Source organism: Cyprinodon tularosa, unplaced genomic scaffold, assembly GCF_016077235.1.
Source record: "Cyprinodon tularosa strain WSP-4 unplaced genomic scaffold, ASM1607723v1 ctg176, whole genome shotgun sequence".
Classification (NCBI taxonomy): Eukaryota; Metazoa; Chordata; class Actinopteri; order Cyprinodontiformes; family Cyprinodontidae; genus Cyprinodon; species Cyprinodon tularosa.
Window position 1 is genome coordinate 46,111 of NW_024038582.1, and position 20,350 is coordinate 66,460.

The 20,350-nt window shown below is 36.5% G+C and overlaps 1 protein-coding gene across 2 annotated transcripts in view; it reads right to left on the reverse strand.

Moving 5' to 3' along the window:
- Positions 1 to 9,197: 9,197 nt before the first annotated feature.
- Positions 9,198 to 20,350, reverse strand: part of fbln2 (fibulin 2) — a 41,356-nt gene continuing 30,203 nt past the window's right edge. The window contains exons 10-17 of one of the 2 annotated variants that reach the window (XM_038281833.1): positions 16,206 to 16,343; positions 15,337 to 15,477; positions 13,401 to 13,529; positions 12,081 to 12,206; positions 11,634 to 11,750; positions 11,417 to 11,545; positions 10,937 to 11,060; positions 9,198 to 9,769 (exon numbers count right to left, since the gene is read on the reverse strand). In XM_038281833.1, coding sequence (XP_038137761.1) covers positions 9,412 to 9,769; positions 10,937 to 11,060; positions 11,417 to 11,545; positions 11,634 to 11,750; positions 12,081 to 12,206; positions 13,401 to 13,529; positions 15,337 to 15,477; positions 16,206 to 16,343 — 1,262 coding nt within the window. In that variant the 3' untranslated portion in view covers positions 9,198 to 9,411. The remainder of the gene's footprint in view (positions 9,770 to 10,936; positions 11,061 to 11,416; positions 11,546 to 11,633; positions 11,751 to 12,080; positions 12,207 to 13,400; positions 13,530 to 15,336; positions 15,478 to 16,205; positions 16,344 to 20,350) is intronic. The other variant, XM_038281834.1, reaches the window with a different exon arrangement.

Here is a 20,350-nt window from a genome sequence, read left to right on the forward strand (position 1 = left end):
TGAATGTGCTATAATTCATTCAAAACTTGCTCCGTAGCATTAAGGTTGGATGATTCATGATAGATAGATAGATAGATAGATAGATAGATAGATAGATAGATAGATAGATAGATAGATAGATAGATAGATAGATAGATAGATAGATAGATAGATAGATAGATAGATAGATAGATAGATAGATAGATAGATAGATAGATAGATAGATAGATAGATAGATAGATAGATACATAGATAGAGGCTTCAGTCAATTTACGGTACAAGTAGCAGCACTATTGTTTTTCTAATGCAGTTGGGGAAAGATGAGAGGGCACTTTAGCGCAAATTCAGTTCATGAAAGGCTACTCCCTCTGCATTGGTAAGTGTAAATTAGATCATTATTTATAATATAATATTGATGTTATATATAAATATGAATTTAAAATGAGAGGTGATTATCAACAATGCATTAATTTGTATTGGACTAAATTGCATCAAACACACATTGATCAAAATGTCTTTTCTTAGAATCATTTTCTACATTATCTGGGTACTTATTGTAAATACATTTAAACCTAGATTAAGTTATATTGCTTATGTTTGTTTTGGTTCTATGTTACTCTGCATTACAAATAATATAAATGGCATAGTTATTGATTACATAATGAGCGAAGTATGTAGTTTAAAATCTACATTTCTGTCATCTGAGCCATCAGAATACAGTTTGTAATATCTGGGTTTGTTAAAGTTTATACTTTGTTCTTTCACCAGTATTAATTCAAAACAGACCCACAGCCTGTAAATATATTACTTTGCAAACATTATGAACTTTATCTTACATTTATAAAGCATCAAAGTTCCTTTTCTATGGTTTGAAACATATGTTTAAACCAGTCAAATCTCTGAAGTAAAAAAAAATGCTAACAAAATAATGAACTAAGTACCATTGCAAACTACTATTTGAACAAAAAGCATAAACAGGATTAGTTTCTGTATCTTAAATAGATGGTGTCCACTTTAAACATTTAGGAGGTTATACAATTAAATGTTTTGTTTTAGTTACACTATGAAAAAAATATTTTCTTCGTTTATTTCTTCAACTTCGACAAAAAAAAAGGTTTGACTGCTTTCACATCAAAGCTGAACTTTATTTGAGGTCTGTACTAAAGAAAAAGGATCCTAACTGCACCTTTGCTTTAAGCAAGGGTTTGAAAATCTATACAAATGAAACCAAAACCATCAAAGGGATCTGTTCTATATAATCAGCATATAGTGACCCATTCATTACTAATGACTAATTACCTGCTATGTAGTCCTGCAGGTGTAATCCTAATTTTAGGGAGCACTAAACACAGTCACTGGTGTCAGAAGTCACACATACCAAAGATGTTTTGCATAACACTCTGTCAAAGGCCGTAAACGGTGGAGAACATCATCATCTCTGACTCCTCTGCTGTTGGTCAGGAGGCCTGCTGCCAGGGTTGTCGACCTATGATTAGGACTCCAGTAAATCATCCCACCCAATGAGAACTGCGAGGGAATGATTCAGTGGAAAGATCCATTCCAGCAGGATTGGTTTTCTATTTATTAGTATTTAAAAATAATTATCATATTGTACATGAACAGCCTTGTGTATACATTACAATCAGTTGTGTTCTGAGACGTGAAATATCATAAAATATGACACTGTGATAAGATGATAGGTTAAGCTATTAGGCGCCTGAGAGTGACAGGCAACCTTACATACCTTCCTTCGTTTTCCTCTCAGGCAAATTCCTCTCTGTTTGTTGCTCCCTCTTTAGCTCCTCTCCTTTTTCTGCTCTTATAACTTCCACATCATCACAGACACAAGAACAGTAATGACTTTAAGATGTTTAACCTTTAAAAAAAACATTTTTATCACACTTTTTCCTTTATTTTCTGCCAATGTTCTGCAACTGTTTATTTTTCTTGTGCAGACTTTACTGTTTTTTAAACCTATGTTTACATTTTTTTTGGTATAATTTCTTTTGCATTTGTTTTTCTGACGGAGTTGACTTATTCTACATAGAATCAATAACCCAGCTGTGGTTGTGGACCCACTGCTGGCAGATCCAATCAGAGGGAGTGAGACGTTCTGGGATCTCTATACTGTACGAGGAGGGTTTTACTGCAGGTCGTTAGCCTTAGCTTCATCTAATGATGCATACTTCCCTCTGTTTATGGCAGTCAGAAAAGAGGAGCACTAGCCTGTGCTTGTCTGATGCAGAGAATGCCCATTAATGCTTTTCCCCCCTCAGGTGATGACCACCTGAGCTATCAAAGACAAGCTCGTCTGTGACACCACCTTCCCCTTCTTCATCTTCCTCCCCCCAGCTCATCATCCTCACCCCTCCCTTTGTGGCGACCGCCGCCCAAACTCTATAGCTTCACCACATCACTGGAGGTAGATGTTGGTTTTCCTTTTTAATGAGGTAGGACAGTTTTTACAGCACTATCATTATCATGAAAAAGGATTTCACAAATATTTCAAAAATGTATTAAGTGAAACAGAAAACAAGGTTCATGTGGTTATTTTGTTAAACTTTAAGGATTTATTCACAATACAGATGATATGAAAAATCTAAATTCGACACCCTTATCTAAATTATTAGGAGAAATTCTACATATAAATGAGGATTATATTGTTGTTTACCAGTTTAGTTTTGCTACTGCCCTCTGGAAACCTGCTGTTTGGTGCCTGGAATCTGGAGATGATACAAAATATCCTTCTCATGGTGTTGCTATGGTAACAGGGTTATCACTTCATGATGTCTTGAATTATATTGATGTAAAAACTAAAACAAAAAACACACCAAGGAAACAGCAGTTTTTTTTCTTTTTTTTGGTCTTTGGTTGTTATTTTTATGGATCCAGGATTTTTTTGTTGTACTTTTATAATTTTTCACTTTTAGCATAATCTTTTAAATAAATACTAAAGGTTGTCAAAGGTTTTTATTGTTTTGTTACTCACTTCAGATGAGAATATAAAAAAGTGCCTGACAAAGACCAGATCATATATTTATTTTACTATGTGAATAACCGTTTGGTTAGAAAGCTGTTTTTACAGCACGAATAAAAGATGGTACTTGAGCTTATCTTAATTTTAATGCTCTATATCTTATATAAATAAGAGTTTTTACATATTAAAAAAGAATAAGACCAACAAATTTCACAAAATAAAAAAGGAATCAAATAAGGAATTTATAACTGAAAATGTATATGAATTGATGCAGAATAAAATCAGTTCTGTTTTAGATAATAAATAATGAGGAGAATACAAAAAAATAAAAAATATCTTCTAGATTTTATTATGAACTTAACACAAAAACTTTAGTAAATTCTGTGTCTGATTTGTTATAATAATGCATTGAAACAATGTTTTGTTTGCTTTTGATAATCTTGTTCAGTTTTATTTAAACGGCGCTTCACTTGTAAGGAAAATGCATTTGTAGGTTTAGCTTCAGAGGTAAATTTTGTATGTGAGTTACCCAAAAGCTAAATAGCTTTTGGTAGAGGTAGGGTAATGGTGTGGGATCTCACTAAACAAAACAAAGCTTGGCCTCAATGAAGGCAGTCCAAATGAATTGATTGATTGACTGACTTTATTGATCTCACAGTGGAAAAAATGACTTGTTAGCAGGAGTAATTCAGCAGTGATTATTATGAAATGACCCACCCACTGATTGGAACTCAACCCACTGAACATTTGTTATGACCCTAGGCTTGTTGTTGTTTAGAAACCAATGAAACCATGTTTGCTGACCTGCTACCAACACTAAATAAGAAATTGATTGCCTTCCACAGCAGTGTGTGGCCCATCTGGTAAATCAGCATGAGGTGGAGGTGCCATTGCTTTACCTTTTCTTCTAACCTCACAGTGAACCTTTTTTTTCTGGATTCCAGTCACCAATCTAAAAAGAAATCCCAGGTGCAAAATGAACCGATGTTAATGTTGCATCACGAGAATTATTTAAATATACTTAGCATATTGTACCACTGAACCTGCCTCTGGATGTTGAATTAAGGTTAGGAATAGAGATTGTTAAATGGTAGAGCATTTGTGACAGCCGATTTAAGTCATGCTGCACATGTTGAAATAGATTTGTACATTATAAATGTCCTTTAACTATTATTTCTTTAAAAGAGAGAAAAAAAAATCAATGATCAGACTCTAGATTGTCTTTATTCTATCATGAAAGAAGCAGTTGAAGACTAATTTATGTTTTGGCTTTTAATTAGTTTTAAGCTGTATCCTGTGACATGTTTGTTATTTTTATCTGTTTTTTTAATCATGTGGTCCGTATGGTTTGATTTGACTGTGAAACACTGTTGTTTTTTGGCTTGTAAAAGGTGTCTATATGAAGTTTAATTACACACCGATTCAATATTTCATAAAGAAATATTTTAATTCACTATTTAACAGATATGAATAGATTAAGAGCGGTGACTGGCTGTAACAAATCCCAAATTAGTGCTAACATGCAGACTGGAGGTGGGATGGTTAGTGGTGATGCAGCATCAAAACGAAATGCTTGGGTCATATTTTTTAGCCTAGTGTGTATGATGTCTAAAACTGCAGACTAATAACATTTTTGTTTCACTCATAATTTGCTTCAAAGCCTTCTAGCTGCATGAAGCATGAAGTGAGCTGGAATATAATTTTGCTCAGAGTACTGTGAGAGTACTCTGCATCATCTATTCATTTTTTTGTTAAAATAATTTCTAGCTGTAGTACATTCTACGGTTTTTGTTTTTAATTAACATTTTGCAAAGAAACAAAAACATTGGCCATACTGGATGCACATCATACTTTACAGATCTTTTCCAATTTGTCACTTTGCAGTTGTTGTCCAAGAAAAAAGTCTTCTCTGAGTGGCCATTAAATCTTTGACAGATATGTGTTAATCTTCTCTCTCAGGGGTCCTTAATTCTGTGTTCCCTAAAAGGCAGCACCGCCTATTCTTCATGAACAGATAAAACAGATTAGAGGAAAGAGACATCACTCACTCAGTGTATGGAGAGGGTGCCGTCATGAACTGTAGATACCAGGAGGACCTTTTCAGTTACAAAGCGGAAGCTATTATAATGAGTCATGACAGGAGGGAGGGCTCTGAAAGATGGTGTAATTTATCAAGAGGAACAGAAAGCTGACTGTGATTATGGGACACACATTAATACAAACATTACAACAGACCCGCAAACTGCATTTAGTATGGAGATAAAACAAGTTCTCATAGTTTGTTTAATTTCTTTTTAAACTTTATTTTCTTGGGTAAAAATGTAAATATTGGTAAAGAGTGAAATGTAATACCTTTTTACTCCTGTAGGTGGAAGTGTAACACTTTATAGAATTTGCAATGCATAGAGTTGCTGAGACCTCCACTAGAAGCCAAGTTATAATGGTATTTAATCAAATCTGTATTTTATAATCAATTAGTTATTATTCAGCAGTTCAGTTTTAAAGCAAGATATAAACATATATAGTAACAACATGGCTAATGTGTGGCTAATGGCTTTGTGTGTAATAAGAAAATACAGCAGCAGTAATAAATGTTAGAAATGTATAACATGCACCAAATAAGACAGCTTCTATAGAAAACCTGTATAAAATTGCAACATCTTATTTATATGACATATAATCTTTATAACAAAAACTTTGTTTCAAAGAACATCCCAACTATTTTTTATTCCTTTTCAATATTTTACTGAAATCGCTCCTTATGTCAGAACCCAGCATATTAATAATATACATACATCTAGTTTTAATCTAGTAATCTAAAATCTTTACAGTAAAGGACAGATCTCCTTACAAATTAAGGGAAATTAAATTAATTAGCAAAACTGAATAGACAAGCAGCAGTGCAAGTTACAAAATACATTACGTTAGAGCAAAATTATATTGTATGAGCATATATATAACATGTAGGATAATTGTAATTTAGGTTTGACTTTTGGCCAATTTAAGCAATGTAATAAATATATACGTATATATACGTGTGTGTATATATATATATATATATATATATATATATATATATATATATAAGTATATACATATATAGTTGTGCTTGAAAGTTTACATACCCTCCCATAAAGGAAAATGAATTCACATTAGAAGTTCAAATACCACAAAACTGAAAAAATAATAAATCAAAATGAAATAAATTCCGATTTAGTAAAATGAAATATTGATTTTGAATTTTAATTTTTAAACATAAATCTAACAAAATGTGTTAGACAACTTAAATTATCCTCCTCTGCTCTGTATGCATGTTGGTCCATTGAAAAGTGAACCAACATGCATGTCTATAGCTGTGGAAGTTTAACTGAACATTTCCCGAAAAATACAGAAAATGGTGGATTTCAATGTATATACACTATATTGCCAAAAGTATTTGCTCACCTGCCTTGACTCACATATGAGCTTAAGTGACATCCCGTTCCTAATCCATAGGGTTCAATATGACGTCGGTCCACCCTTTGCAGCTAGAACAGCTTCAACTCTTCTGGGAAGGCTGTCCACAAGGTTTAGGAGTGTGTTTATGGGAATTTTTGACCATTCTTCCAGAAGCGCATTTGTGAGGTCGCACACTGATGTTGGACGAGAAGGCCTGGCTCTCAGTCTCCGCTCTAATTCATCCCAAAGGTGTTCTATCGGGTTGAGGTCAGGACTCTGTGCAGGCCAGTCAAGTTCATCCACACCAGACTCTGTCATCCATGTCTTTATGGACCTTGCTTTGTGCACTGGTGCACAGTCATGTTGGAAGAGGAAGGGGCCAGCTCCAAACTGTTCCCACAAAGTTGGGAGCATGGAATTGTCCAAAATGTCTTGGTATGCTGAAGCATTCAGAGTTCCTTTCACTGGAACTAAGGGGCCAAGCCCAGCTCCTGAAAAACAACCCCACACCATAATCCCCCCTCCACCAAACTTTACACTTGGCACAATGCAGTCAGACAAGTACCGTTCTCCTGGCAACCGCCAAACCCAGACCCGTCCATCAGATTGCCAGATGGAGAAGCGCGATTCGTCACTCCAGAGAACGCGTCTCCACTGCTCTAGAGTCCAGTGGCGGCGTGCTTTACACCACCGCATCCGACGCTTTGCATTGCACTTGGTGATGTATGGCTTGGATGCAGCTGCTCGCCCATGGAAACCCATTCCATGAAGCTCTCTGCGCACTGTTCTTGAGCTAATCTGAAGGCCACATGAAGTTTGGAGGTCTGTAGTGATTGACTCTGCAGAAAGTTGGCGACCTCTTCGCACTATGCGCGTCAGCATCCGCTGACCCCGCTCCGTCAGTTTACGTGGCCTACCACTTCGTGGCTGAGTTGCTGTCGTTCCCAAACACTTCCATTTTCTTATAATACAGCTGACAGTTGACTGTGGAATATTTAGGAGCGAGGAAATTTCACGACTGGATTTGTTGCACAGGTGGCATCCTATCACAGTTCCACGCTGGAATTCACTGAGCTCCTGAGAGCGACCCATTCTTTCACAAATGTTTGTAAAAACAGTCTGCATGCCTAGGTGCTTGAATTTATACACCTGTGGCCATGGAAGTGATTGGAACACCTGATTCCAATAATTTGGATGGGTGAGCAAATACTTTTGGCAATATAGTGTATATATATATATATATATATATATATATATATATATATATATATATATATATATACATATACATATACACATATACACACATATATAAAATCCCTGTCATAATTTCCAGTTTTTTATCATTGTCATTGTTATTACTTTTGTTCATTTATGTCACTGGCATCAGATTTTCTGTCTTTAATGGAAGGGTATGTAAGGGTATATATATATATATATATATATATATATATATATATATATATATATATATATATATATATATATATATATATATATATATATATATATATATATATATATATATATATATATATATATATATATATATACACTATATTGCCAAAAGTATTTGCTCACCCATCCAAATTATTGGAATCAGGTGTTCCAATCACTTCCATGGCCACAGGTGTATAAATTCAAGCACCTAGGCATGCAGACTGTTTTTACAAACATTTGTGAAAGAATGGGTCGCTCTCAGGAGCTCAGTGAATTCCAGCGTGGAACTGTGATAGGATGCCACCTGTGCAACAAATCCAGTCGTGAAATTTCCTCGCTCCTAAATATTCCACAGTCAACTGTCAGCTGTATTATAAGAAAATGGAAGTGTTTGGGAACGACAGCAACTCAGCCACGAAGTGGTAGGCCACGTAAACTGACGGAGCGGGGTCAGCGGATGCTGACGCGCATAGTGCGAAGAGGTCGCCAACTTTCTGCAGAGTCAATCACTACAGACCTCCAAACTTAATGTGGCCTTCAGATTAGCTCAAGAACAGTGCGCAGAGAGCTTCATGGAATGGGTTTCCATGGTCGAGCAGCTGCATCCAAGCCATACATCACCAAGTGCAATGCAAAGCGTCGGATGCGGTGGTGTAAAGCACGCCGCCACTGGACTCTAGAGCAGTGGAGACGCGTTCTCTGGAGTGACGAATCGCGCTTCTCCATCTGGCAATCTGATGGACGGGTCTGGGTTTGGCGGTTGCCAGGAGAACGGTACTTGTCTGACTGCATTGTGCCAAGTGTAAAGTTTGGTGGAGGGGGGATTATGGTGTGGGGTTGTTTTTCAGGAGCTGGGCTTGGCCCCTTAGTTCCAGTGAAAGGAACTCTGAATGCTTCAGCATACCAAGACATTTTGGACAATTCCATGCTCCCAACTTTATGGGAACAGTTTGGAGCTGGCCCCTTCCTCTTCCAACATGACTGTGCACCAGTGCACAAAGCAAGGTCCATAAAGACATGGATGACAGAGTCTGGTGTGGATGAACTTGACTGGCCTGCACAGAGTCCTGACCTCAACCCGATAGAACACCTTTGGGATGAATTAGAGCGGAGACTGAGAGCCAGGCCTTCTCGTCCAACATCAGTGTGCAACCTCACAAATGCGCTTCTGGAAGAATGGTCAAAAATTCCCATAAACACACTCCTAAACCTTGTGGACAGCCTTCCCAGAAGAGTTGAAGCTGTTCTAGCTGCAAAGGGTGGACCGATGTCATATTGAACCCTATGGATTAGGAACGGGATGTCACTTAAGCTCATATGTGAGTCAAGGCAGGTGAGCAAATACTTTTGGCAATATAGTGTATATATATATATATGATCAGATACATATATGTATGTCATCTGACAGAATACAAAAAAAAATCTCAGAGGAATGATTAGATAACAAAAACAGGATATATAATCTTTTAAAAATTCTATTTTTCTTGCAACATTTCCAATCAGGTCAAACTCTTCTCAACAAAGACCTGAATAATACACTGTATTAGGTTCCATTCTGATCCCAGTAATAGCAGCGATTACAGTAAATTTCCCGTGATGAAAACATAGATCTTGGCTTGGAAGGTGGTAAATTTCCCCTGCCTCCAAAGTTTCATCTCCACGGTGATTAGAAAATCCCTTGGGCCCTGCACCTGTCGCTGTAAGAACACAGCACCTGTGTAGGCATTCAGTTTCCTGGTGCTGAAGAAGTTTCCCTCGTTCCCCTGTGTGACAGTCACAATAACATTGTCACCAGAGTACGCAGAAGCGGGACCGATGCGGAAGATCTGAGCGGGGATGACGATGTTGGATGGGAAGCTGAGGTAGTAGTAGGTGATTCTCAGAGGAGAGTTCTGACATTCCAGGTGGTTGGAACAGCTGATCCGCTCACAGCGCCTACAAACAACAAAAAGGAAAACTCGACATAACAGCTCTTCACTCTAAAATTTTAAATTTTTCAATAATCATAGTTATGTTTTTATAGCATTTAGAGAATTGGGGTAGATATATTTAGTTAACATGTTACCTACAGCAGACAGCAGGTAGAGAGACATGCTTTTGGAGAGTGAGAAGGAAACTAATGGTTAGGCCAATAAACAGCTATTCAGAGCAGAGCCCATTAAAGATTACATTTCTCATATCTAAACAACTAAATCTTAATTGTTCCTGCGACTTCAAGGAATAAATTATTATACATAATAATATCACATATCATATAATATCACAAGTGTTTTTATAGAAATAACCCTAAGAGGGTCAAACCCTATGGGTCAGGTGAAAATTAAGCAGGTATACATTTTAAACCAGTGTTTTTTATCACTATTCTTTCACATCTGGCAAAGAAGCAACACTCCCACCTTCTTCATTGCCTTATATTTTCTTTTATTTTGATGCAACCATTAATAAAGGGTAGTCTTGCTGATAGTAGTTAGCCTGATTCATTTTAGTTACATTGATTTATTAACTAGCATCTTGTGCTTAAGGCTTTTTAAAACTGAGAATGTCATCTGCTTTTGAGAGATTGTTTAAAAGTGCTTTCTATAATGGAAATCCTTTAAAGATATTTTTTAAATGTCCAGATAACTGAATATAAATGTGAAAGACCCTATTTATGGATGCCCAAAATTGCTTCCTAATATTATCACTATATGAATAACAGAATAGTATAGTTTTCAGCTAATTTTAAAGGTATAAGTATGATGCAACAAACCTTTTATCTTTAGCCTTAATTTTCTTAGTCATGCACAAGATGTTATTTTGACTTTTGATCGCTTTTAATGTGATAATATCGCCCCCTGTTTGTGCAGCATATGTATTGATGCTTATCAGATGTTTATGTTATTACAGAGTGAACATAAATTCATATATTTTCCATACATTACCTCATAAAATAAAAAAAGGGCAAACAACAAAAAGTGGGGGAAATCCTCTGATACGGAGAAAACTAAATCAGTTATCCTATTATAGAATAGAAACAATGAATGCTATCTTATGTCAAGCATTTTTCAACATTTTATAAATGAAAATCGTGAACAGGGACTCTAAATGGTTTCCATAACTTACGTGTCTGTCACTTTGCGGTAGTTTGGAGGACAGCTCAAAGAAAGGCAGCGGTATCCTCCTTGGATGTTGTAGCACTTCTCAGCCAGAGAGCAGTTATGGGTCCCAGTGCTGCATTCATCAATATCTAAGCCACACATAGAAAGTATCAGTAGAACTGTTTTACTGCCAGGTGTTTGCTACAACAGGATAAAATTAAGCAAAAAAGAAAGCTGTCTAACTGGAGAAAAAAATCAAATTAGCAAGACAAGAGTTTTAGGCCAGTAAAATTTTATAGCGTGTGTAATTATTGCACCACACTAAGACTACCAATTATATTTAGCAGAAGCCTTACTCTCTACTTGGTTAAAGGTAAATGGCTTCTTAGCAATTTCTAAAATCAATTTAAGGAAGGAACTAAATGAGGCAGATTGGTAAAGAATTGGCTGCAGTAGAGTAAAAATATTCCCATTTAGTCTTGGAAGGGAAGATTAATTCACTTGCCTCTGCAAGATCGTCCATTTGGAGACATGGTGTATCCATATTCAGGACAAGCACAGTGGTAACTGCCTGGTGCATTCACACACCTGTAGGAACACAGGTGGCCAATTCCCTGGGAGCATTCATCAATGTCTGAGTGAGAAAGAAGATAAATTGAATAAAAAATAAAGCTATGAATTTCTCATGAATCTGTGATGAATTTGGTGTTTGCGGTGCCCACCTTCACAAGTGTGCCCATCCTCCCTGAGGTAGAACCCCTTTCTGCAGTAGCACTGGTATGAACCATAGATGTTGGCACACTCCTGATTGCACGGGCTAGCCAGACACTCATTCACATCTACCGATTGGAGGTTAGAGCTCATTAGTGTCATAATTCACATGATCAAAGGATCTTCATTGTTTTAATTATCACGTTTAAACAAGATGTTATGAAGACAGGTCTACTTTTGGGTTTGTTCTCGCTTCAAGGCAGAGCATACACCAAGAGTAACGCAACTAATCAAACTTCCAAAAAACAGCTTTGCCCTTTAAGCCAGACTGTTTGTGAATGTACACAAGGACGCTGTCCAGGCATGCATATTTTCACACAAAAATCCATAAAAAAAAAATAAAAACATGAAGCAACATGAACACACGCCCTAGCCGACTGACATTAACAAAAACACACCTTCACAGTTCTTGCCATCAGCAGATAAGCGGAAACCAGAAGTGCACAAGCATTCATAGGAGCCTGGGGTGTTCTCACAGGTCTGGGCACAAAGACGGCCAGGGTAGCGCCAACACTCGTTCACATCTGAGGGGTAGAAAGGACCATCATCATCGTCATCATGCCTTGGGAAAGGGCACTTTATGCATGTCGACACCAATGCGTGCAGGTGGCGTGTGTTAAAGGGAGGACGTGCACACTTGGTGTCCTGTGCAAAGGTGTGTACGTGTGAAAATCATCTGTCTGCTGATAGTCAAAATATTCAGAGTAGAGTGTATTATTGTGGGAAACACAACACAGTAAAACACGTGTAGAGAGAGAAGAGTGAAAAGATGTGATCTGTAATCCACTCTCATCCTTAAGAGACAGGCTGCTGGACTGGCTCAGAGCTACAATAATAAACAGCATGAGAGGCAGCCAGAAAACGAAATGGCAAACTATATGTACTGTAATGGATGAGTGAAAAAGTCGTTAAGAATTGAAGATAAAAAAAGGAAGAACAGAATAAGCAGAAACTAGAGAAAAAATTCAGAAGCAAATATGATGGTAGCTGTCACTGGGAAGATAAACACACATGATAGACATAAACACCTGTTCATGTGAAAATCTGTTTATGACTATGAACTGATGCTAGTTATCATCATTTTTTCTATAGGAAAAAAAATGGGCAATTAGCTAATAGCATATTAAAGGTACAATGGAGGATTTTCGTGATTTTTTTTTTAAACACCCGCCCTCTCTTCTTAAAAAAAAAATGCACATGCACAACCCTGTACCCATACCTCAGTGGGAACGCTTATTAAACACGTGCAAGAGCATGCACGAGCCCATTTCTCCTCGTGCCCATTTGCAATTTTTCCACTATGTCAGACTCAGAAGTGAAAAGAACGTAGGATGGCCTTACATATACATATCACCAGAATTATTAAAATTAGTAGGACCACTTACTTTGATGATCCACCCGGAAGAAGAACATCCTCCATTATACCTTTAAGTATTATGATTGTAAGAACTTTCTTTATTTTTCATATTGTTATCATTACACACGTGAACATTTAATGTCAGAGTTAATCCATCTTGGGTAATGATCATCAGGTAATGTAACAACAACTTATAACCTATCATGCTAACTTATATTATGATTTAGCTAATATTAACATCAAAGCGAGTTAGAGGTGGGAGATGTTTATGATATGTGTAAATTAGAAAGAATAAGGAAAACCTAAAAAATTATTTCTAAATGTATTCCTTTCCATGCCACACATATAATGGTTAGCATACCTACACACATCCTCCTGAATGAATCATATTGGTACCCAGTCTGGCACTCGCATCGGTAAGAGCCCGGCATATTGTGGCACAGCTGTCCCTCTCCACAGCGATGAAGGCCACTCTCACATTCATTTACATCTAATAGAAATAAACAAAGAAAAGACATCAGAGTCCCAGCAGGAAAATACCTCCAAATATAACATTTAAAAAAAAGATTTTAAGCTTATTTCCCTTTGTCAATGTTGATAAAAATAATTATTCTTTTCACCCTTATTCTAAAATATGTAAATGATAGAATTTAAAGCATAATTAATTGACAATAAAACATAATAAATAGGCCTAAACATTTCTATCTTTTTTTTAATTGAAATTACTAATTAAAACAAAACATGCTAAAGGTTTTTTGCTACATGAAATTAACACCTATTCTGGCATCTAAAATGTAAAATGATAATATTGTTCTTTGTAAAATATTTCAATATTCTAAGTAATATTGGTCTCGTATAACTATGACTTTTACTGGCGGTATCTTTGAAACAACTAAGGTAGAGAACCAAATTTGAGCTTTGCCGTCCTAATTGTATTTAAATTTGCTCTCGGTTACCTCTGTTAAGAAACCAAACGATTAAAGTAATACATAAAGGTTTGGAAATAAAAGAAACTTAGTGATACCAAAAATACATAAATACTTAATTACAACTTTGTGTCAGTGTGCACATTATGTCTAGCAGTGCAAAAATAAAACATGATATGGTCTTATGCCTGTTAATACAACCTAATGCAACCCAGTCATCTTCAAAAATGACCAAACTTGTAATTGGTACAGTACCAAATTCTCATTTGACACAACTGAACAAACCTGCATCATAATATCTAAGGAAACAGCAGAGGGGTCAGGGATATACAGGAAGAGTAAGATTATATTAGATTATAATAAGATTATATGAGAGCATCTACACTCCAATCCTCATACAGGGCACTGAATAATCAGGACCTCATTTTCATAATCAGGTAAATGTAAATAAGTAATCAGCCAAATAGAAGAATAGAATAGAATAGAATAGAATAGAATAGAATAGAATAGAATAGAATAAAATAGAATAGGATATCCAGTTATTGTCCCACAATGGGGAAATTCTGGGTGCAAATACAAATATACAAAGAAGAGTCTGATCACTTAACATGTTTCCTAGTAAGCAAATCATTATTTAGAAGGGAAACCAAGAGTATTATGCTAACTCTGGAGGAGATGGAGAGACCCAGAGCTCAGGTGATGGAAGGATTCATTGATAGAATAACTATTGGTGGTTTAGTTAATAAATGTGTCTTATAGGGAAGAGATATCACAAGAAAAAAAGAAACCCATTTTGAAACAAATTATTTTGTAAGCATATTGGAAAAGGTACTCTGGTCAAATGAGACCCAAATAAAATATACAAAATAGTATGTGACATGAAACTAATACAGCACATCACCTAAAACACGCTGCCCCAATCGTTAAGGCAGCAAGCAGTGAGACAGGTTTTTTTCAGCAGGGACAGGTGGTGTGAGTTTATTAGAAAGATGTATGGAGCGACACACAGCCCAGTCCTGACAGGAAGCTTGTTAGAGGCTGCAAGCCCCGTGAGGTTTGACTTGTAGTGAAAGGTGGTTTTACAGAGTACTGTTTCAGAAGCAGTGTAGTGATATTTAATATTCATGAAAACAAACAAAGAAAACGTAATCATACAAATAACATCACTATTAATTATTTTTTATTGGTCATCACAAAAAAACAACAAGATTTATGGTTAGTTTGTAACAACATGTGGAGAAACTAAAGGATGTGAATATGTTACTAAACCTCTCTGTATTTGTAAGAGAATAATCTGTTGTTCTGCAGATTTTAAGTCTGTACACTAGATCTGATGTGTTTTGCACGCTGTGTAATTGTTGCAAATCTTACCAACACATCTGGATCCATCAGGGCTGGCATGATAGCCATGGCTACATATTATCTTCCTGTTGCAGATGAAGGACCCTGCTGTGTTGACACAGGTAAATCCTGAACTGCAGGCCTGGGTCAAAGTAGCGCACTCATCTATATCTGGTGTGGACACACAGAAAGGCAGGGAAGCACAAGGGAAGAAAGCAGGAGATGGGAGGAGAGTCATGTAGTCACACAGACAAGACATGAGAGACCAGGGGGCATTACTTTAGCCGCTCTGTGCTGAGGTATGAAAGCAAACACAGATCACACAGTCACATTCCCCTGGATAGCTTTGTTGTTGCACTTTCTCCAGTTTATCTTTTGTAACAGCATTTCTTCTACAGTCCTATTATATAGGCGTCTGCTGCCTCTGCATGCCCAAGTTCCTGCCCCTGGGGGCTAATTCCGCAGCATCAGTTTGTACTGGAGGAGGACAGGGGATTGGCTTTTATCCACCCCCTCTGCAACCCCTCACAGCTACGTCTCTGATCTCCTGTCTGTGTGGCATTTAACCCCTCTGCCACTGCACGGCAACTGATTCATCTGCATGGCGTTCATCTGTGATTGTTTGTAGACAGTGAGTCATATGTGGAAAAATGTCTGCACTGATTCACTCATCAGTTTGAACAAAAAGATAAGGAATATCATAATGTTATTTTATCTTTGGTTGGTATCAATATATTAAAAATGAGCTAACTTTACATAAAACAATTTTAATAATTCATCTATTTTTAAAGGATTTCCCCCCATGTTTATAATCCTTTTATATATTATAAAAGTAACAAGAATCAGACTGAGTAAGGAATTAGATGTCAAACGAAAGAGCATGTTCATGTTTTTCTTACCTATGCAGTTTCCCACAGTGTCCTGCTTAAAGCCAGCAGGGCAGAGAGGTTTGGAGTTGCACCTGAATGAACCTTCTGTATTCATGCAGACAAGCCCAGCTCCACAGTTGTGGCTTCCCATCATGCACTCATCAATATCTGCAGCAAAACAAATGGGAAGTCATGAATTGAAAATGACTGTAGTGCAGTATCTCTCCACTGGATGGCACTGCAGCTCAGGAGGAAACTGCATTTCTGACAGCTTGAAAGCAGCACCTTTACAAATTAATCTTGATGTAATTAAAACACACTGAATGAGAGCTTATTTATTTTTTTCATTTGATGATAGTGCTAATAAATCAACACAACAGTGGTCCCACACATCATTCTATCCTTGGAGTCTGTCACTGATGAATGCAAAACACTCCCCCATGAATTATCCACCACCTGTATTCTAGAAGATTTATGTTTTGTCAATCAATCTTCCATATCTGTTGCAAAAGTATTAACTATAACCTTGAGATCTTACAGAAAAATGAAAAACATATATTTTAGATGTGAACGGGTTTACAGGATTTTAGAATTAAAGTGGCTGTAAAGAAACTTTGCTGCTAAAACAGCTGCCATTTCCCACTATTCTATTCTGTTCTATTCTATTCTAATCTGCTAATCTGCCTCAACAGATGGGTCTTCACAGATATTTTTTTTTTTTTTAATTTTAGAAGGAGGAGAGTAGACCTTAACATTTTTTCCAGAACACCCCCCCCCCCCCTCAGAGAGATTAGTTTAATGATTAGGAGATGGGCGTTGGCTTCCCTCACATTTTTCAGTAAAAAAAAAAAAAAAAAACTGAATGAAAGTGGTTTGGAATGTTTAACTAAATCAATCTGTGTTCAACTACTTTGATCTACATACCAAAAATGTCAAGAAGAGGTGATTTAACCATGATGTTAAAGATAAATATATGTATATTTTCACAGATTGTTCTAAACTAATAAAAGATAATGCAGAGGTGTAAAGTATATGATTGCTGTATTATCTAATCCACAGTATAATTTAGGAAACCAATTGGCTATGTGTCACTGTAGAACGTTATACATAGGACAGGTCAGGCATTTATATTTACACTGTGCATTATAATAATTTATAATTAGGAAGAAATCATTGACCCAGAATTAAAAAAGGTGTTTGGTTGATTGTGTCTTTGTTGTAACAATGCTTTTTGAAAACAAACCTCGCATTATTGGAAAACCTTTAACTGTTGCCACATTTGTGAGAAAAATCCATTAGCAGGTTGGACCACAGAGCTAAAAATGTGGGTTTTGCAAATGGGAAAAAAAATGTGCCAAATCCTGTCAGCGGATGCCTAACTGTCTGTTCAACTGTCTGTCCAACTGTCTGTCGCAGGGCAACACAGAGACAAACAGGACAAACAACTTTCATGCACACACTCACATCTAAGGAGAATTTAGAGAAGCCAATTAACCTAACAGTCGTTTTTGGACTGTGGGAGGAAGCCAGAGTACCCGGAGAGAACCCACGGATGCTCAGGTAGAATATGCAAACTCTAACCAGAAACCTTCTTCCTGCAAGGCAGCAGTGCTACCCACTGAGCAATGTGGCACTATTTAAGAAAGAAAAGCTAATGTATAAGATTAATGCCAAGAAGCACTGATATAAGGACAAAATTGACAAAAAAATTATTCCATGATTTCTGAGCTGAATAAAGTTCCATTTCTGACAGAAAAACAGGATCAAATGTAAATTTAACAAGTAAAATAACAATATTCTTAGGGTCAGAGCCCATATTCACAAAGAATCTTTTGGTTTTATCATAGCGGAAAAAGAAATTTGAATTTGAAAAATTCTACAATTTATTTTTGAATTCTACTATGGTAAGATAAAAGTCATTCATACATATCAGGGCAACTACTAGTTTAAAAGAGTTGGAAGTAGTGAGGGGGACTTCTAACTAGCCTAAGAGTGTCTTAAGCAGTGTAGATAAGGAAAACAAAGTAAGCTGATAAGCTGATCCTACTCCTAAGCGATAGCTCTTAAACATCTTTAGCAATCATCACGTTATTAATATGGAGCAGCCAGTTAAAGGTTCGATTTGTGTAGTTTCAGTTCATGGAGGAAGTCAATAACAGGAAAACAATGATAAACAAAGTAGGAAAAATGTACAAACAATATAGTGCAGAGGAATTTCAGTATAATGTGCAGTCTGTAAAATTATCCCAATGATAAAGATTTGGAAAAGAATTGGACAAAGTTGTAGGAAAATGAATGCAGAAACACACAGTCTAGACAAATTTATGTATAATACCATACAAACTATTGGAAAAGGTGAGAAAGTACTTGCTGTATTGTACATGATGATGTCAGTACTCACTGCCAAAATTATAAAGAAAATGTATTATGTAATGCAATCCCTTCTCTGTTTATTTACTGCAAAGCTTCCCATCTTCCAGGCTGGTGCATTAAAGAATAGAAAAAGACACCAACGGAAAATTCTGCTTCTTCGTAATGTGATCCTGGAACCATTTCTGCTTTTAAAACTCACCTTTTTGTCTTGTGGAGCTATGCTAACAGGACATGCTTCTTCTCTGCCATTTTGCCAAATTAAGCGACTTTATACAATCAGACAAACAATAAAATACCTATAGGATTATACATTAATATCAAATAGATAAACTAGTCAAATGGCTAATATTCTCACTTTCAGCCCTCTCCCTCTTCCTTCCAAGTTTCTTTGTGATGGTTGTTTTTGGGTAGCTGTTAATGTTTTGTTTTGATGTCTTTTCAGTTCAGCTGTCTTTTTCTACTAAATTTATTTCTCAATTTCCAGAACATACAAATATGTTTGCACGTTCACATTGTCTCTCTGTGTACATCTGTCACTGAACTAATGCCTTTGTTTTGGCCCCAATGATGACCCCAAAAATTTTTGTGAGGAAGTTTGCATCTGAATTTCAAATGTGCTAAATATATGTGAAATAACTGCAGCCACAATCTTGCAGGTGGTAATTATTACCTTTTGCTGTTCCTCCACACATAAATTTGTGTCCTTCGGTCATTAGAATATGATTAGCATATTGACCCACCAGCAATGTTTGCACCTGCTGTTCTCCTTGTTTTACACATGCAATTCACTTTACACCCAGTTTGTAGACCAGCTTTGTAGGCGCTAACAATTTTGCATGTGTTTTAAAATATGAATAACTTTTAAAGATGAGGTCCTACGTATCAATCCATCCCTTTTCAATGAGGTGTTCTCATTCAGAAGAACCTACTGCAATAGATGTTTGCAGGTTGAACATAGATAGTCCAGTAAGTTGAAGCTATTGTGTTAAACTCAATTAAAAACTATACTATACACAAACATCTATATACTATAGAACTATACACAAATTACTATCACTCATAAAAAAAAGAAAGAATTAAAGATACAAGAACTTATCCATTTGGAGCAGGTACAACTCTAAGTTCGATTTTGTGGTGGCACATGAAAGTAAGACCTTGCATTACAATATCAATCACTACAAAATCAACAGGGCAATACATGTTTTCATTTCTTAAGTTTTAATTTCAATTTTCTTACAGTACTTATTTCACAAAATAAATACAGTCTTTCATAGGATCTTGACTTATGTCTGAATTTCTTTTAAAAAATCTGTTTCTTCAGAAGAGTATCTATTTTGTGTTGCGTAGCAACCTCCATTGGGAGTGAAGATGAGATGCAATCATCAACCTGAACCACGTGACCTTGCCTACAGTTAAAAAAATTGCTCTCACAGCCCATCTGAACCTCCCGTATCATGGAGAGCCTTCTCCCGTGAACATTGCTGCAGCTTCAAGAATGAGGCCCTTTGAACAGACCCAATTTATGGTGCATGAAAATAATGAGACATATTGAGAGGATTACTATCGCATCCCAAGGTCGGGCGCTGCCCATTACTAGCACACAGGCAGACCTTTATTTAGAGTTGACCAAAACAATTGGAGCAGTAAAATAAAGGTCATCAGTGTGCTTTCTTATGTGGGCTGACATTTCAAGTTAAATTATTTGTGTACTTGAGGGTTTTTTTTTATCTAATGTCCACTGTCTAAGTCCCAAGGGAGTCAAATGAGATTCTTTTGAACAATGCACTTTCCTGACATTGTGA